The sequence below is a fragment of the Pleurodeles waltl genome, chromosome 1_1 (genome assembly GCF_031143425.1).
Source record: "Pleurodeles waltl isolate 20211129_DDA chromosome 1_1, aPleWal1.hap1.20221129, whole genome shotgun sequence".
NCBI classification, from domain to species: Eukaryota; Metazoa; Chordata; class Amphibia; order Caudata; family Salamandridae; genus Pleurodeles; species Pleurodeles waltl.
The window spans coordinates 196975396-196994966 of NC_090436.1; the positions used below are offsets into that span (position 1 = coordinate 196975396).

Genomic DNA, 19571 nt, shown 5'->3' on the forward strand with positions numbered 1-19571 from the left:
ACGGTCACAACGTCAGGTGCAGGCGGCGTTACCAGATTCAGCAGCGGCGTCGGTCCGGAGTCGTCCGAAGTCGATTTCTTTGGATTTCCACCAGGTTTCCTTTCAAGGGCCCAGGGACTGGATAGGGAACCACTTGCCAGAGCAGGAGTCTCTCCAGAGACTCCAGGTGCTGGCAGAGAGAAGTCTTTGCTGTCCCTGAGACTTCAAACAACAGGAGGCAAGCTCTAACTCAAGCCATTGGAGATTTCTTCACAAGATGGAAGGCACACAAAGTCCAGTCTTTGCCCTCTTACTCTGGCAGAAGCAGCACTGCAGGAAAGCTACACAAAGCACAGTCACAGGCAGGGCAGCACTTCTTCCTCAGCTATCAGCTCTTCTCCAGGCAGAGGTTCCTCTTGGTTCCAGAAGTGTTTCTAAAGTCTGTAGATTTGGGTGCCCTTCTTATACCCATTTTAGTCTTTGAAGTCACCTTTCTTCAAAGGGGACTCACACCTACTTGTGAAATCCTGCCTTGCCCAGGCAGGGCCTCAGACACACACCAGGGGGTCGGAGCCGGCCTTGTCAGAGGCAGGCACAGTCCTTTCAGATGAGAGTGACCACTCCACCCCTCCCTCCTAGCAGAGATGGCTAATCAGGAAATGCAGGTTACACTCCAGCTCCCTTTGTGTCACTGTCTGGTGTGAGGTGAAAAACAACCCAACTGTCAAACTGACCCAGACAGGGAATCCACAAACACAACAGAGTCACAGAATGGTTTAAGCAAGAAAATGCTCACTTTCTAAAAGTGGCATTTTCAAACGCACAATCTTAAAATCAACTTTACTAAAAGATGTATTTTTTAATTGTGAGTTCAGGGACCCCAAACTCCACATATCGATCTACTCTCTAGGGGAATCTACACTTTAATCATATTTAAAGGTAGCCCCCATATTATCCTATGAGAGAGACAGGCCTTGAAACAGTGAAAAACGAAATTGGCAGTATTTCACTGTCAGGACATATAAACCACATTACTATATGTCCTACCTCATCCATACACTGCACCCTGCCCTTGGGGCTACCTAGGGCCTACCTTAGGGGTGCCTTACATGTAAGAAAAGGGAAGGATTAGGCCTGGCAAGTGGGTACACTTGCCAAGTCGAATTTACAGTGTAAAAAGACACTTACAGACACTGCAGTGGCAGGTCTGAGACATGATTACAGGGTTACTTGTGTGGGTGGCACAACCAGTGCTGCAGGCCCACTAGTAACATTTGATTTACAGGCCCTGGGCACCTCTAGTGCACTTTACTAGGGACTTAACAGTAAAACAAATATGCCAATCATGGAGAACCAATTACGTACACATTTTAAACAGGAGCACTTGCACTTTAGCACTGGTTAGCAGTGGTAAAGTGTCCAGAGTAACAAAAACAGTAAAAATCAGAGTCCAGCACACATCAACAACCTGGGGAACAGAGGCAAAAAGTTAAGGGAGACCACGCCAAGGATGAAAAGTCTAACACACTTGCATATAGATACAAAGCACCAGCTGCACCAAGGCGTTGAATACTAAAAGATGTTCAACTAAAGTGAGTGTTATCATGCACTGAATTGACCAGAATGCACCTGGGCAAATTAGGTGCTGCTATGCCAGGCAGTCTGCTTCCTTCCCCCCTTGTTTTTAATTGCTCCTTGTTGAGGTATTGAACTGACTATCCCTTGGATGCACATGTGCTCTGAGAGTACTACAGAAACCTGAAAAGACTGTCAGCAGCATTGATAGGATCCCCAAACTTGAAGTGTTACTGTAAGTAATTGGATCATTAGTTTAGAGGGGTGAGAACCTGCCTCCAATAATAATCACAGTCATTGATAGGGTGAACTAAAGTAGTCATTAGCCAAACCTGTGCTTAGCCGTCTGGTAGCTTGGCACAAAGCATTCAGGCTTTACTTAGCGACAATATGTAAAATGCTTTTGCAGTACTGAAACAGTTATAAAATGTACCAACAACACAAGAAAAATCCAAAACTAATTTAGAAAAATAGAGAATAAATGAAATGACACCAAAACAAATAAACTCCAAAATTTAGAAACCAGAGAAATTAATTTTTAAAGTTTGAATTTAAAATAGTACCAAAAAGCACAAAGTGCTAATCTCGGTTATCTGGTCACTCTAGATCGGTTCAAAGTCAAAAGCTGAGACAGACTGTAATGAAGTGAGGGTGAAATACAGGGATCAAGTACATCCTGGTGGAAACTTTACCTTCTGACTTAGAAACTTTTATGAAGGAAAAACGACTGTTGATGAGTTGTCAGCAGTGGCAAGTTGAAACCGGAATCCAATCCAAGACTCGATGGTGGCAGGTTGCTGAATAGCAGGGTCCTTGAGTGGTCATTGATGAAAGAGGGAAAGTTCAGAGCAGGCAAAGTCCAAAGTCTGTGCCACAGAAGGCTTCGGCGTTGATAAGGTGCTGCTCGGCATCAGTCCCAATGAACTCCTCTATTTTCAGACTTTCTCGAAGTCAGGCCACTTTCAGCGGGGAACCTAGAAAGCTAAAGCTGACAGCAATTTAATATCTGAGGCTCCGAAAGACATTCCGGTCTCCATCAGTTCTCTAAGCAGAAATGTGGCAAAAAGTTTCAAAGTCCCACTTTTTGAAGTTTGGGGACAAGAGAACTAGACTCTGACATGAGCCATGGGACCAAAACCTGTTGGCATAAATTTGGGTTTAGAACTCATTCCAGTAGAGACCAGCAGCAAGGTCCCGGGCAGGTCCAGTTCTAACTGGTCAGCTAGGCAGGTGCAGGGAGAGAGACCTCTGGAAGATGTTTTCGCCCCCATAGCTCAAACAGGAGATCTGCCAACTGAGCCTTAGAGTCACTTAGCAGACCTGGGTTCAAGGCAAGAATGTCCAGTCTTCCTTCAGGATTGATACAGCATGGCAGTCCTTTTTCTGATACTTCACGGCTCGAAGAGTGTTCTCAGGTTAGGACTGTTAGGACCACATTTCTGCCCAGTTACAGCCTGTGAAGGGAAATCTGTTGTTCACTCCCTAAACCATTTCTAGTCAGTTGCTCCCCTCCCTTTGGTTTTGGAGCCAGCATTGTTGTGAGATTATTTTAGTAGTATTTCATGGACACTTTATTTTAGCCATAGGCCTGCAGCTTGTGACCTTTAGCCTAGTGATAATTAATTTTAATTAATTTTACTTTCTGAGCAGAAGCTTCTTTCTGCGGTGATGTTTTATTTCTTTTATCTCATACTTTTAGCCTAGAAACTGTTTTCGTTCTTTTTAGCTTGACATTTTTATTCTGTGCTTTGCTCAAAGCGGTAAGTGATACTGTTGTTGGTACAAGGTGTAACACCACAATCTCCGCAACTTCAGGGAAACATATGCGTTCTTGTATTAGAGCAGTTTTCTTAGAACACCAGCTGTTTAATTATACAACATCTTTCTGCCCCTATATGTTAGAGGGAAGATCCAGCTAGAAATGTCCACCTCATGCCGTTGCATCATTGTGGCTGTCTGCTTGAAGCCTTCTCTGCCTACATGGGAGAGGACTCTCAGTAGACCAACAGCCCTCTTCGCTAGTACCATATTCAGGTATGGGGGATGATGTCTTCCCAGGGGTCCTGAAGGGCGGATTAGGACTAACACTGCTGTGCTCTAATATATTACTTTAGTGGCATTGGTAGGAATTCCCATACTTACCATTGTGACACTATGGTGAGACTTTTTTGTGTTTCATTTTCCTTGTCACTGTTCGGCTATTATCATGTTTCATTATTCTAATCATTGCAGTACATGCTATTTTATCTAGAACGCAGTTGAATAAAATACATTGAACCAAGTCCTGCTTCTGTTTGTCTTTGCATGTGTGAGACAAATGTAACTGAGAGAAAAGAATACGATTTGGTACACCACCACAATTTCCCTGAGAAATAAGGATGCAATAAGCATTGCGGCCACAAATCACCACCACTTTTGGGTGCTGGTGAGGTACTGCTAGCTGGCTGGATGGGTTAAGGCAAGAGTTACGGCGTGGAATTTGACTTATTGGTACAATGAGAGCCAACATGACAGGACACCACTAGTGTTTGGTCAGGCACTGAAATATAGATCTCCCTGAGTATCCCTGTCTTACTATGTGCTATTCGCACCCCAATACTACATACAGCGATATCTGTGGTATTGTGGATCTCCTCCTCAGCTGGATAGGTAGCATATATTTTCAGATATAAGGTTGTTCAAGGCTGGGGATTAATTCCCAATTGGTGCCCTTATCACTGAACAAGTGAATTCAGCATGGAAACCCACAATGGTTGGTAATTGCAGTAAATATGAGGCCCCCCTCACTAATCATTTACTGAATAATGGACTTACAACACAGGGGGTGCTCTTACATGTCCAGCTTATAGAACAGATATTTTCTATTCTTGGGTCAACTTTCCATCACTAGATGGGAACACTAATACATTTCATCACTATACACATGCTAATGCACAATATAGAGCCTACATACATAGAAATGCCTCTTACATTTCAAGACCACCAGAACTGGCTTGATGATGCCCTACCACATACATCACTTCATGTTAGGTTAGATCCTCTGAGCAATGAAAGCCCTACCTGCCCTCAATTTTCCATATGCACACTGCATCCTGATATAGGCACTTTGGTGGTAGCTGAGGTTTCCATTTTTACATTGAGGTTGTAGAAATATATAGACTCATAGTACAATTTGTAATGCAAACATTCAATACTAACCCAGCAAGGGCTCCTCCAACACAACCGCACGCAGTCACATATAGATAAAGTACGCGCAAGATGTGAAGAAATTCAGTTCTGGTTAGCTAAAAAAAATAAAACGCACTGGAAGCTGTGTTTCCTCATAAAGGACCTGAAAATAAACACAGAATTCTCAATATGTGCTTGCCATCTGGAATGGTTCCTGCACAGGATCAGCAGCGAGAGCTGCCCAAAATTATTGCAGAATAATTCAAGTATAGTTGGGATAGTTCGGGAGCCCGACCTAGTAAGCCACAAATACAAGGTAAATCCAATAAGGATTCTACCAAGTAAGCAATTGAGGGTTCTAAAAGAAATGCTGGGATAAACAAAAACAAACATCTAAGAAGACTAGGGAGGCTCTCCACATTCGGAGACCCCTGAGAAGCGTTATAATTTAAGAAATAGGGATGATATAAAAACTCCGGATAGATATCAATATACTGATACACACAAATCTCATTCCTTTCAGGACTCACTGGATAAACGTAGTGAAAGAGGTGGGCGATCAGAACAGCAAACAGAGTATGTGAAACTGAAAACAGATTCACAAGGCTCATTTTAAAAAGAAGAAGGCCGTAGCTATTTCTGCAAGAAATTCCTGTGCTAGACAGCGCAGCAGAGGTCACAATAGTTTGCCAGAGTATTCAAGAGCATCTGGAGTTGAAAGGAGCTGACACAGTTTTAGAAGTCGAGACTGCGGACATGCGTGTCTCCTCTCCCAATAGGGTATATAAAATGAAAATACAATTAGAGGAAGACATTGCGGGCACAATTGATATCATATTCTGGAATCTACTAACTGGCATTTATGACATTTTATTGGCTGAAAAAAGAATGGCCGCCAGAATTTGTCTGTGATGTCCCACGGGGGTAAGAGATCATTAAGCCTTCTGTCTCACCCCTGGTTCCTGTGGAGTTAAGAGAGTCATACACATTTGATTGGGCATTGGCACAAGCCCCCACACTGTAATGCAATCATGCTGAGTGCGATAAAGAATCTCCCTACCACATAATACTAATTAGGTCCCAACCACAGCCTCAACCTCATTATCCTATTAAGCATGAGGCTAAAACACCTGTGAAAGAGATTCTTACACAGCTAGAGTACTAGGGTGTAATTGAGCCCTGCGTCTCACCAATTGATAACACTCTATTTCTTGTTGCTAAGCCGAACTATTCATAAAGGACTGATGGCCCTTCCTCCAGCACAACTGTATCATTAGCGCAACTGAATGCTGATCGTCGATGTTCTTGCTTAGGGGGCATTACCAGATATGCGTGTTGAGGGTGTGTTTGCTACCGAAAGCCTCCTGAGTACCTCTCTTTGTGGATGAAGTGGTTCTTTGTACTTTAACATCTGGCACTACACAAGATGCTGATGCCTTGGCTTAAGCTCAGAGTGGAACATGAGTGCTCTTTGGTTTTCCTTGGCAGCGATTAGGTTGCATTAACATCTGCAGAGGTGGGATCTTTCTTTGATTCAATTGTCATGGATACAATTGGCGATTTTAAAACTGACAATGATTTTTAATATGATGATGAGATTCATCTTTCTTTTGCTAATATGATCACTAAATCTTTTTTTAATTAGGCTTGTTTCTGTGTGCTTTACTTGTCAATGTGGACATTTATGTAAATATTTTAGCTTACTGCTAACATAGTACACCTAGGCTGTCTTTTACACTTTGAACCAACAAGGGGAGGGTGTTGTGAGGTTATTTTAGTAGTATTTTATGGACATGTTATTTTAGCCATAGGCCTGCACCTTATGCCCTTTAACCTAGGGATAATTCATTTTCATTCATTTTATTTTCTGAGCAGAAGCTTCATTCTGCGGTGATATGTTATTCCTTTTCTCCCATGCTCTTTTAGCCTAGAAACTGCTTTCATTCTTTTTAGCTTGAAATTTTGTTCTGTGCTGTGATCAGGCTGTATGCAACATTGTTGATGGTACAAAGTGGAACTCAACAATCTCTGCCACTCCACGGAAACATATGTGTTCTTAAGTTAGGACAGTTTCTTAGAATACCAGATGTTTTATTATATAATGTATCTCCGCCCTTTATACCTTAGAGGGAAGTTCCAGGTAGAAATTGCCAACTCATGCTGTTGCTTTATTGTAGCTGCCTGCTGAGACCTAACATCTCTTCTGCCCACATGCGAGAGGACTCTCTGTAGACCAACAGTCCTCTTCACTACTGCCATATTCAGGTATGGAGTATGGTGTCTTCCCAGGGGTCCTGAAGGGCAGAATAGGACTAACACTGCTGTGCTCTATTTTAGAACCTTAGTATTGTAGGTAGGAATTGTAATACTTAGCATTCTGACACTATGGTAGGACTTTTCTTATGCTTCACTTTCTTTGTCACCGCTCTACTATTATTATGTTTCATTATCCTAATCATTGCAGTACATGTCATTTTATCTAGAATGAAGTTGATGTAATAAACTACATTGAACCAGTCTTCTGCTTCTGTTTGTCTTTGCATGCATGAGACAAATGTAACTGAGAAAAAAGGATGAGATCTGTTCCACCACGATTTCCCTGAGAAATCAGAATGTCATGCGCACGGCTGCCACAAATCACTGCCATTTTCGGGTGCTTGTGAGTAACTGCTAGCTGCCCGGAAGGGCTAGGCCGACAGCTGTCACACAGTGTGGGATTGGACTCAGTTCCCCACAATCTGGTGGTGCTGCTGCCCAAATCCAGCAGTCTCATTGTTATAATAAGGGCCAACATGACAGCATGATTATAGAGACAAAAGCTGGACAGGCCTAGGTGTGAGGGCAGCACCGTTTGAAGCTCAGGAAGGGGCTGGGTACAGTTCCAAGGCCATCCTGTCAAGGAGCATGCTTTCCTCACTCAGAGCATTATCTACACTGACTGGAGCAATGTCCATCTCACCACAGAGGAACCATCAACAGTCAGGTGACAGCTGGACCCTGGCATGAAAGTCAAAGCAGCAGTTTAACTCCAACTTTGTCATGAAATTGGATTTAAAATCACTATTAAAATAAGTCATTGAATAATTTCTTTAACTGCTCCTAAACTGAAATTATGCACTATGAGTTGTTATAGTGTAACCCAGTGTTTTCCTATGACAAAGCCAGTCTTATAACAATGGAACATGACCATGGAGGTGTTTTACTGTCAGGACATGTAAAACATTAAATATATATACCCTACTTTTTACATATCATACACCCTGCCCTATGGCAATTACAGCCTTTCTTAGGGTAACACATAAGCATTAAAAAGGAAGGTTAGACCAGCAAGAGATTTGTTTTGCTAGGTGGAAATGGCAGTTCCGCAGTGGAAGGCCTGGAGACAGGTTTGACAGGGTTACTTTAGTGGGTGGCACAATGAGTGACACAGTCAACTTTAGTAGGGACAAATATGTAAATTGAACATACTAAATAAGGGTATGCCAATTCTAAAATGTTCTCATATATGGGTTCACATACAGGGGAATGGCACACAAAGTGGGTCATTTCCAACAGTTACTCTGAAGAAGGGCAAATATACTGAAACAATGGTATGTTCTATAATATTGAGAACATTCAACTGAAGTGAGTGCTATCATGCACTGCATTTACCAGAATGCATCTGGTCAAATTGCTTGATGGTATTCCAGACAGTGTGCTCCATCCCCCTTTCAGTTCCTAACTAGACAGGCTTCTACAGAAAATCTTTTCATAATACTAGCCTGGAGTTGCTGTGGGCAGTTCATCTCCAAAAACTCCTTTTAAGCTTTTTATAAAGAGTGACTTGGTAGCATGGGGAACTATGCTTTGAGTTGAATGGCTGTCTTTTGAATCCATGACAATCTTAGCAACTCTAGTAATGCCTTAATGCTAAAGTCCTGTCCTTGACTCAGCATTATCGTAGGAGAAGAAAGGCGCTATGAATGCACAGCAGTTTAAAATCTGCTTGAATGAATGGCAAGTCCAAAAATTAGAGACAAAGGAAGGAAACATTTTTTATTTCCAGTGTGTGTGAATAGAAGTGCTTATTTAATGTATGATACCAGATTATTGAATTGGCCTCACACTGTTTTAATTGGAGGGCTAACTGCTATAATGCCAAAATCAAAATAATTTTTATTTCATAATTTTATTTCTCAATATAAACATAGAATTTCCCCTTTTGTTGTTCCCTCTTCTCTTTGTTACCTGTTATTACCTGTTGGTGTATTACTACAGCTAACCAAGAAGCCTGCCTTAGAATGTTGAGTGCAGCAGGTTCTAATCTGTGTAGTTGTGTGTGAGGTAGAGGAGAGCGGAGACACACAATACTCTTGCTTTCTCTTCCATTTCGTTTCATCATTTCAACACTAATAAACATCAGCCTTTTTCCCATGTACTTCGGTTTTTCCTTTGATTTGCATTTTCACTTTGTCAGCGATTGATGAGCATTTGTTTTTGAGTTTGGACTGCCTCAAGTTAACAACTCTTCTGAGGTGCCAGTACCTTTGAAAAGGTTGATCATTTCAGCCTCAAGCTTTACTGTCCACGGACTGGTATGAGCATGATAACATCCCTCATCAGCATTCTCCTCATTTAAGATTTAAGATTTTCCAGTAGCCCATAACACTTGCGAGGATGAAATTGAAGGCTCATTAAAATCCATATATTTTTTAAACATATCTCAAAGCATTTTCTTCTCATGGTGCATTTTACAGTGCAAAGTATTCCTGCTCAACACTCTCGTCATTGGGGTTGTAATTTAAAAGTCAAGTGATGTGTAGATCGACACATGACTCAATTTCCCCCTTACAGCTGTCTCCAAATCATGTGGTATAGCTCCTGGAAGTGTCATTGGAGCGCAGATCATCTTCCCCACCCAGTCTCATTTTAGTTTCCCTGACTGATGCTTTGAGAAATGGGTCCCCTATAGCAATGGAATATCGCTCTTTTGGTGTCTATAAATAATAACAATTTTTTCCTCTTGAAGAAAGGAGACAGGCCATTGACACCATATAAAGGTAACTCCTTGAGAATATACATGTTGTACACAGAGACACAATTGTAGTAATTTGCAGATGACAGGAGACTAGGTATCTAGGTAGAACTATGTCAAATCCAGCTAGAAGAGATTTCCTTTGTCCAGAGATAAAAGTATTTGCAAAAAAAGTGCTGAAGCCAGTATCAGTGATTGCTGCTAAGACATACTGATTCGTTTAAAGTTAGTGATCTTAAACGGAGAGAAAAAAGAAAACAAAGTCATTTGACATCTGTGGTCACTACTTTAGTCCTACTTGTATAGGCTACTTCAACTTTGTTCAGGGGTAAACACTGTTAATAGAATTACAATCCAACCATGAGCAAGAGATTGAACAAGAGATTACTGATGAAGGCACAGCAGAGTCTATCAGGTTGATGTGAACTGGAAGAGCTACTGGGGAATATGGCTTCCCCCAAGAGTTTTATAAGATAACTACAAAGATGGTTGTTTCACTTCTGAGACAGGTCTTCAGTGTAGCTATGGAAAAGCAAATCTTTGTAAAAAAAATCAACAATGCTTACATGTCCCTGACCCCAGAGCCAGGGAAGGATGGGATTCAGAGCTCTAAATATAGGCCCATTGTTCTTCTCAATCGTGATATTAAAAGCAAAGATTTTAGTTACTAGACTAAGCCAAGCTATCACATTGTTGAATTTCCACAATCAGGTAGAATTTGTCCATCCTGAATTATCACCAAATCATATAGAACATGTTTTCCGTTGATTATGACATACCAGATATGACATGAATGAGAAATTCCCATCTTCCTCGATGATGAGGAGGGATTTGATTGAGTGGAGTGGGGCTACCTTTTTCAGACCATGCAATGCTTTGGCACATGGCAAAGGATTAGAGAAGTGGATCTCCTAGACATTTTGAGTATCGCTATTCCGTACAATGGTGCTAAAGAGGCACCAGAGGTAGCACCTGTTGACACTACAGCACCAGCTGACATGATGGCCAACAAGGCTCAAGTAGGGGCAAAGCAAGTAGCAAGAGCTGAAGGTGGAACTGTGAGTGCGACAACCATTAGCCCAGCGTGGAGCAGTGTGCCAGGAAGCTGCGCAACTAATTTATTGCACCAAACCTAAAGACTAAACAGGAGACTGACACCTTTGTTATCACTCCAAGCACAATCTCAGTCAGTACCTCATCATGTCAGGGCACATGCTTGGACTGATCAGTTGTGTATTTGACAGCAGCTTTCCACTTTCCCCTATAGCCAACATGGCAAAATGCCCCTGAATCCACCAAAAATGTAATGCTCACTCCTACAATCACTATGTCTTTGCTGAAATCATCCAAATCCAGACTGACACCAACCAATCGCAATGCAATTTTACTAGTAGTAGTCCCTAAATGCATCTAACTTAACTAAGGCCACACTCTCCTAATGCCTTACACATGTAAGCAAAAATGCAAAATTTCCCCACTCCTTCAGCACACCAAGATTAGTGCCAGGGGTTCTTTTGCATTACAGAGTTAGCTCCTGTGTCTAATACAAGAACAGACTAATCTTGTTTCCATAGTGCCATGTATATTTGAACCAGAAATGTATTCTTCACTTCTATAGTTTTACTGTCATTTCCTTGCATAAATAGTACTTCATTTTCAACGGCATGCACAGCCCTACATCAAGCTTCTCCCTTTTTCTGATAGACAGTTATAAAAAATTGCAAGACAGTTTTCTTTTGAAGTAATATCTCGAGCTTCTGCATGAAGGACAGCTTGCCATATTTTAGCTAGCATTTGTTTATTACATGACTGCAGCATCAATTGTTCCCCATTGCATGAAAACCTGTACATATTGCATGAGCACAAAAACTCCTCCAACAGGCAAGATAAATATATGCCTGTGAAAATTCCACATACGATTCACAAAATGTATAATCATTAAGCACTATATTATTGTTTATACCAAAACAGTTTTACAATTTGTTCACTGTTTTGTTAAAAAAAATTGTGCATCATCAGTTGGTCAATCATCTGGTAAAGTTTAACTTAAATTCTAAGTTATCCTTCAGTACATAAAAAATGCAGGAACATTATCTGCTTTCTTTCATAAAAGTATCTTTCTACCTCAAGCATTGGTAAATATATATTGTAACTGTTCAACAATATGCCCTTAAATAGCATTAGTTTCCTTCAAACTACTAAGGTCCATATTTATACCTTTTGACGTAAATCAGCGCTAGCGCAGATTTGCGTCAAAATGTTTACAGCCTGCTAACGACATTCCAACGCGCCAGCCGGGAGTCTTATTTATGGAATGACGTTAGCCGGTGCTGCGGCCGGGTTAGCATCAAAATAAATGACGGTAACTGGGCAGCGAAGGCGAAGGGAAGATTGGGGGTTGTGCACCAAAGAATGGTGCAAGTCAGGTTAGAGTTAAAAATATTGGCTCTAACCTGACTAGCGCCATTTTTTTGGCGCACAACCCCCATGGAAATGACTCCTGTCTTAGCAATGACAGGAGTCATGCCCCCTGCTCATGTAGGGGGGCCCAAGTTAGGCCCCCCTATGCCACTTAATAAAAAAAAAAGATATACTTACCTGCACTTACCTGCACTCACCATGGATGGGTCCCCCCATCCATTGGTGTCCTCCAGGGGTGGGCGAGGGTGGCAGGGGTGTCCCTGGGTGCAGGGAAGGGCACCTGGGGACTGCTTCCATGGTCTCCCACCATGTAAATGAGCCCACAGGTCCCTTAACGCCTGCCCTGACCCAGGCGTGAAAAAACTGCACAAATCTGGCTGGGCGCCTTGTTTTAAGGCCTCCTCCTCCTGTGCGTCATTTTGACGCCAGAGGATAAATATGGCGCACATGCCTTAGAATCATTTTTTGCACGGGAACCCTGAAAACCTACCTTGCGCTAATGACAGGCAAGGTAGGTTTTCACGTACATAAAATGACAGAAACTCCATAACTGTGGTGCTTGACAGGTCTAGCGCCAAAGTATTAATGTGGAGTTAGGTTTGCGCCAAATTTGCGCTAAAATAAATTATGCAAACCCAGCGCAAGCAGAATATAAATATGGGCCTAATAGTCATAGCGTTAGAGACATAAATTGAGACATGATCAAAGCTAAAGCCTTTACTTTGATTCATGTTCTGCATCCATCTCACTTCCTACATTAGTCTACCCCCTTCCTATTAAACGTCCACTGCAAGAAATCATGGCATTTTCACAATCCCATTCCTCATGGATAAGGGCCCAGTGATGAATACTTAGGTGAACGAAGGCCCAACCTCTTTAAATCCTTTTTCAGCATTACTGTGCCCCTACTAATATTATTATAACTGACAACAATCCATGAAATAATTGCCTTCTTGATAAAGGCGTATGATATTCTGTGATCTTCTCATCCTTTCCAAGATATTATACTTTCTCTAGCCCCTCAATGTGTATAGATGTATTCATTACAAACCATAGCAAGATTCATTCTTAGTTGAATTACTGCCACAGACCACCAATGGGTCTTACCCACTACTCTTTCCCTTACCTGGACAAAGACCTTCATTTTCCCCAAGAAACCTACATAATCTCGTGAAGTACACCCTTGCTTCTCCACCCGTCACACAACTGGATGACATTCTGCCAAAATAGCGCCCTGTATACATTCAAGACATTGACGTACAATGTTGTGAATGGCACAGCCCCTGGTTGCCTCTCTGACATCTTAGCCCAATACATTCCCATTTGGAACCTAGGATCTGCCAAGCAACACCACTTTTATCCAATCTAAGGACCGGATTTAGAGGTTGGTGGTGGGGAATACTCAGTCACAAACGTGACAGTTTTCCCACCTACCGTATTACAAACTTCTTAAATCCTATGGAGATCATAATAAGGTGGATGGGATATCTGTCACGTTTGTGATGCAGTAATCCTTCCACAACCATCTAAATCAGGTCCCAAGTCACCATGCTCGGCATCCAGATTTCATTCCTTCTACATGATATAAAGCCTGCACCAGGACCTACTTTAATTGCTATTAGGGCTAGTCCCAATACACAAGCATTCAATCAACTCGTGGCTATTGTTGATAATATTAGGAGAGGTCAACGGAAGCATTGCAAAAGTTATCCACAGACAGGACAATAGATTACCACCTAAGGACATACGAGTCACAGCTTGCAGGCTCCAGTTTTAAATGAAAGAATGATTATTACTTATAAGGCACACTTTTACCCCACATAAGGGGTGCCCTGAAGTTGAGTACTCACCCAACAAGTGGGCACATTACTGTTTTCGGAAAAGCCAGGTTTTTAAAGACTTCCCACCTCAAGGTAACAGGCAAGGAATGGTAAAAGAAAGATCATCCTCTGATGCAATGCTGCCTAAATCTGGGTACCTGGAGAAATCTGGGTCCAGAAGCCTAAATATAACACTTTTGTCCAACATAGTCCAGGTGAGAAGAAATGAGGGCCTAGATCATAGTTTTGTAAGCAGAGCTAGGCAAATATGGAAGAATTTGGTGGCTGGCCCAAAGCAAGCCAAACCACATAGATACTACTGGAGTGATTTGTGCTGTAACTGAAAGATCAGTGTCAAATAACAAATCCAGATCTCTAGCATAGAAGGTGGAAGAGGGTAAGGGATTAAATTATTCGGACCACCATTTTTAGTACACTGACTAGGCGTTTTATCTCCAAATAGGAGTATTCAGGGAGTCTAAAGCCAACTGATGAAAAAGTAGATAAAAACGCACTATTAGATCTTTCTGGAGGAAATTATCAAAGCCAAACCAAAGACCCCAAATACTCACTAGCGTATATATAAGCACAGGATAGGAAACCATAAGGAAAGCTGCAGCAAAATGCAATAGGATTGAGGTAGCCGAGCATCACTGGTGCAAGATGGTTCTAATATCCTCACCTATGGCACGGAGGGCAGTCTCAGTGTTGTAAAATGGTCTGAAATGTGACTGGGCATTGTCAAGTAGCATGCTCTTTTCTTGATAAGATGTTAACTGGGAGTTGACATAGCTTTCAGTCAGCTTGGCTTGGTACATGAGCAGAGATGTAGGCTTATAAGAACCCAGAATGATAACGTGTAAGGATGGCTTTTTAGGCAGCAGAACCATATAAACATGTTTCCAAATGGGCAAGAGTGTCAAGAGATTTGTTGCAGATTTCCACCAATTTGGGGGCTGCTAGATTCTTGGGACAAGCCAGGATTCAAAAGGGGAAGGGATCCATTGGTAAACCTTATTTGATGGTAATCATAAATGATTCAGGTATCTCTATGGACAGAGGAGGTAATTCAGACAGCCAAGTACTGGGATCGATTGCATCAGTTAAGCCACCTACAGACTGAGGCCATGTTTACAAACAAAGGTGAAAGGGTATTACCTAGGTATACCATTATATGTTTAAAACACTGAATTCTGCATGTTTTTACCTTTTTTGGGGGGCTTTTCCCCTGAAGACTTCCAACAGTTTTGACTTGCTGACATTTATTATAGTAAAACAGAGGAGCTAATAATTATTGCACAACTTGTAATTCTGCTCTCTATGTAAAGTCTTGGTTGCCAAGGGATTGGCCATTGGTTGATAAATTGTGCTCTTCAAATCCATATCCATAACATAACAATTGCCCCTTACCTTGCAATGAGGGCCTCTCGGTCCTAATTAGGGGGCTCTAGAGGATCTGAAGATAATTATTACATCCAATAAAATCCTGTACCATATCTTATTGCAGACTATGGGGGTTTCCACATCAAAATCCACAAGCACTGATTTTAACTGAGCATTCACCCCGTATATATCTGTAGGTTTGACCTGACGATATGTGGCTAGGAAATATTGTGAAGATGAGGTAGACTGCACATTTTACAATCCCTGCACAAACAGAGATTCGGGCAGGGTTTACAATTATATGACCTGCTTAAAATTTAGGAATTATCTTGTGTATGTGGTAGAGATTCTATAGAAATGTGTTAATTTCTCATTATACTATTAGTGCACAAAATAACATAATTGTGAAGGACATTATTTGTGTCACTCTACTAAACAAGTTTAGGATAGATTTACTCACTCCAGGAAGCGCGTGATGTATTCCTTGCTGCAGTGGGACCAGGTGAGTGGTGATGTGTCATAGTGGAGCTGGCGGGACATGATATAAGGATGTCTTCCATTAACTTCACAGTCATTAGCTTGTCCGTCATGCAGGATACCGAAGCTGAGGGGGAAAAATCATGCAGTAAGTGCTTGCTGTGCATGCTCAATGATGGTCACACACGTTCTGTGTGCTCTCTTTTAGTTTATACCCAACCAAGTATATGCAATATATTTTGGATCATTCCTCTGATTACTTTCAGGTGCAAAGCCACGTGTGTCATGAGTGAATAGCAGAAAGAATTCTGGATTTGTTCAATGATTTCAGAAATGTAGATTTAATCAGGAATCTTCTGAATTACAGCTGTAAACATACATGTGTAGATGGCAAAAACGAAGGGGGCGATTACAAGTATGGCAGTCCCTAGACCGCCGTACCAACTTTGGAGGTGTGACTATTGCGTTCTTGGCAGTCAGACTGCCCGAATTGAATGGTGGTGGTCGGAACACCACAAGACTGCTGCCAACTCCACCTCCTGCCTCAACATGGCAGTCGGTAGAGCTAAGGAAAATGGAGGCGGTGCTGGCAGTGGCACCGCCATCCATATTTTGACCTGCCTTTTGTCCGACCTTTTTATGGTGGGGACACCACCATGAAAAGGCCGGCTTAAAGGCAGGGAAGGGGCCACAGAGGGGTCTGAGGACAGCAAAAGCCAATTTTGTTGGAATTGCACGGGCTCCCCTGGCAGCACTGTTGCATCGCTCACTGTCTGCCATGCACGACATGGCTCATGGCAATAGTGTGCCCGCATTGCTTGCTGTGCAGTCAGTGCAGCTGACATTGGTGTCAGCAGACACGTGCAGCCGGAGCCAATGCTAGCTGCACTTACTGCGCCACCGGCCCTGCCAGCCCCACGGGAATGTCATAATATGGCAGTTGGAAAGCCGCCGGCTTGGCCGCATCCTCCTGACCGCACCCACTGCAGTCTGCCGGTGTGAGGAGTATGATGAAAATACTGTCTCTGTGTTCTTCTTTACTTAAATATCTGTAGCTTACTTTACAGTACCTTATAGTATCACTAAACTAATAGTAAGATGTAAATGTCTATGTATCTCTATCACTTTAACAGTGAAAAGGTACCTAAAGTACCTGATTCCCTATTTCTCTCTGTGCTGCAAAAAAGAATAAAAATATATATGTAGAACCAATACTAGTGATAAACATACATCAATAAAATATTCAAAGAATTCTATGAGACCATAAACGAAAACCTTTGAAAACTGACATGTTTTCATCTATGCATAACATCTATGGTCCAAGAAACTTGGTCATGCATGTTCACTTTACAAGACAAGGTCTCACAAATTAGGTTTGAATTTGAATGCAGTGTGGGTTGTAAACTTCCTTCATAGCCTATATGACCCTTGTAAGAAATTTGGATTTGTGCTTGACTAGGGTGTGAACCCTGGTCAAGCAGCAACCACCATCCTTGGCAGGCGAAGGCACAAGCGAACCCCAAAATATCCTATGCTCAAACCTGTGGTAGCTTGGCACAGAGCAGTCAGGCTTAATTTAAAGTCAATGTGTAAGTATGTGTGCAGCACTTCAAACAATAACACTGTAAAATCACACCACAATAGAAGCCCACAACAATATTAGAAAAGTAGAGTAGACAAAAACTACCAAAAACCCAATTAGTAGAACCATAGATATTACATTTTAAAGTTTTTGGAGAAAATTGCACTGAAAGGCACATAGGGCCAGATGTAGGAAGATTCCAAATTGCGACTTGCAATTTGCGAGTCCCTGCGACTCGCAAATTGCAAGTCGCAATTTGGAATGCAGAAAGGTGTCTCAGACACCTTCTGCAACTCGCAATGGGGTCGCAAAGACCCACCTCATTAATTTTAATGAGGTGGGTCGCAGTTTGCGACCCCATTGCGAGTAGGGGCACTCACGGGGATGGTGGCCTGCTGGAGACAGCAGACCACCATGTCCGTGACTGCTTTTTAATAAAGCAGTTTTTTTTTTTCCAAAGTGCAACCCGTTTTCCTTAAAGGAAAATGAGCTGCACTTTGAAAAAATAACCGAAATCTTTAGTTTCGGTATTTTTCAGGGCAGGTAGTGGTCCATTGGACCACTGCCTGCTCTGAAAAATTGTTTTTATTCCAGACACAAAGGGGAAGGGGTCCCATGGGAACCCCTTCCCGTTTGCGCCTGGGTTACCATCCACTTCCAGTGGATGGTAACTGCGCTTTCATTTGCGACCGCTTTCGCGGTCGCAAATGAAAATGCATTGCATTGCGAGTCAAAAATAGGAAGGGAACACCCCTTCCTATTTGCGAGTCGGAAATGCATTTTGCGAGTCGGAGCCGACTCGCAAACTGCATTTCTGCATTCCAGTGAGGCTTTTGCGACTCGCAAATGGCGTTTTTGGCCGTTTGCGAGTCGCAAAAACCTTGCTACATCTGGCCCATAGAGTCAAGTTTGGATGTCTGGTCAAGCATGACCAGGAAAAAGTCAGAACTTCAGGTAGACTGCGATGGAGCATGGGCCGGCTACAGGGACCCAGTTAGCACCTTGAATCCTAATTTGAGGAGTGTTGAGTGGATCTGCATTGAAGATGGATCGCACAGCCGACGCAACGTGTCTTTATCGAGATGCCAAAAGGCTGCAGTGAAATAGCCTGTTTGCATCAACGTGGGGGACCTCGTCAACGAGGGCTTGTGATGCGAAGATTGGAGTCAGAGATGTGTTGCTCAGTCAGGGCGATGCTTTGGGTCCTAGGAGCTGTGATGCAGCTGGCATTGTTATCAAGGCTGCCTTCAATGAGATGCATGGGGCTGTCATGAGGATGCGTCACACAGCGGTGGCTCTGAAAGTGATGGGGCTGTGCCAGCAATGTAATTCCTCGCAACAGGTCCAATCCATGCAGCAGTAGAGATGCGCTGGTTCTGCTCGGCGTTGTGCTGCACAGCAGAGGAGATGTGTCATCAGCTTGATCCACAGACGCTGGTAAAGTACCTTAATTCCACTTCCAAGGGTTCAGGACTAGAGTGGCAACACTTGGCGGTGTAGAGTCACAGATAGCAGAATCCAGATGCAGATTCAATGTTGTTGGAAGCCTGTTATGTCCCTGAGGCTTCAGATAAGCAGGCCAGCCAACTAGCCGTTAGAGTAACTCTGGGTTCTGGGTTTAAGAGAAGCAGGACCAGGTCCTTATCACCCAGGCAAGAGGCACCAGGCAGCGGGTCAGTACAGCAAAGCAGGAGTCCAGCAGAGTACAGTCTAGCAGAGTGTCAGTCCTTCAGTAGCTCAACAGCCCTTCTTTCTGGTAGACTTTTCACAGGTCTAGAAGTGTACTGACTTGGTGGTATCTGAGGTCTATTATTTATATCCAGTTGTGCCTTTGAAGTGAAGGAGAATGTTCTAGAGGTTTCACTTTGAAGTCCCCTTGCATCCTGCTTTTCCTGCCCTAGCTCCAGACTAACTACAGGGGTTATGCAGTCTTTTGTGTGGTGGCAGGACCTGGCCTATTCAGGTGTAAATTGGATTGTGCACAGCTCCTCCCTCCCATCCTCCCAGTGATGGCTCATCCAGACAAACCTATGCACCCTATTGTGTGTGGCTGTATAGGAGGAATACTCAAATGCCAACTACACCCAGTCATGTTACCAGAGACAGGCTACAGGCACTAAATGGCTAGGGGAAGAAAATGCCAACTTTCTGA

At 42.7% G+C, this 19571-nt stretch overlaps 1 protein-coding gene across 3 annotated transcripts in view; it reads right to left on the minus strand.

The window, feature by feature from the left end:
* ADAMTS12 (ADAM metallopeptidase with thrombospondin type 1 motif 12) overlaps positions 1-19571 on the minus strand; it is a 3732731-nt gene that overhangs the window by 1748025 nt on the left and 1965135 nt on the right. For all 3 annotated transcript variants that reach the window (XM_069220543.1, XM_069220552.1, XM_069220534.1), the window contains one exon: positions 15821-15964. In XM_069220543.1, the coding sequence (XP_069076644.1) occupies positions 15821-15964 (144 nt within the window). The remainder of the gene's footprint in view (positions 1-15820; positions 15965-19571) is intronic.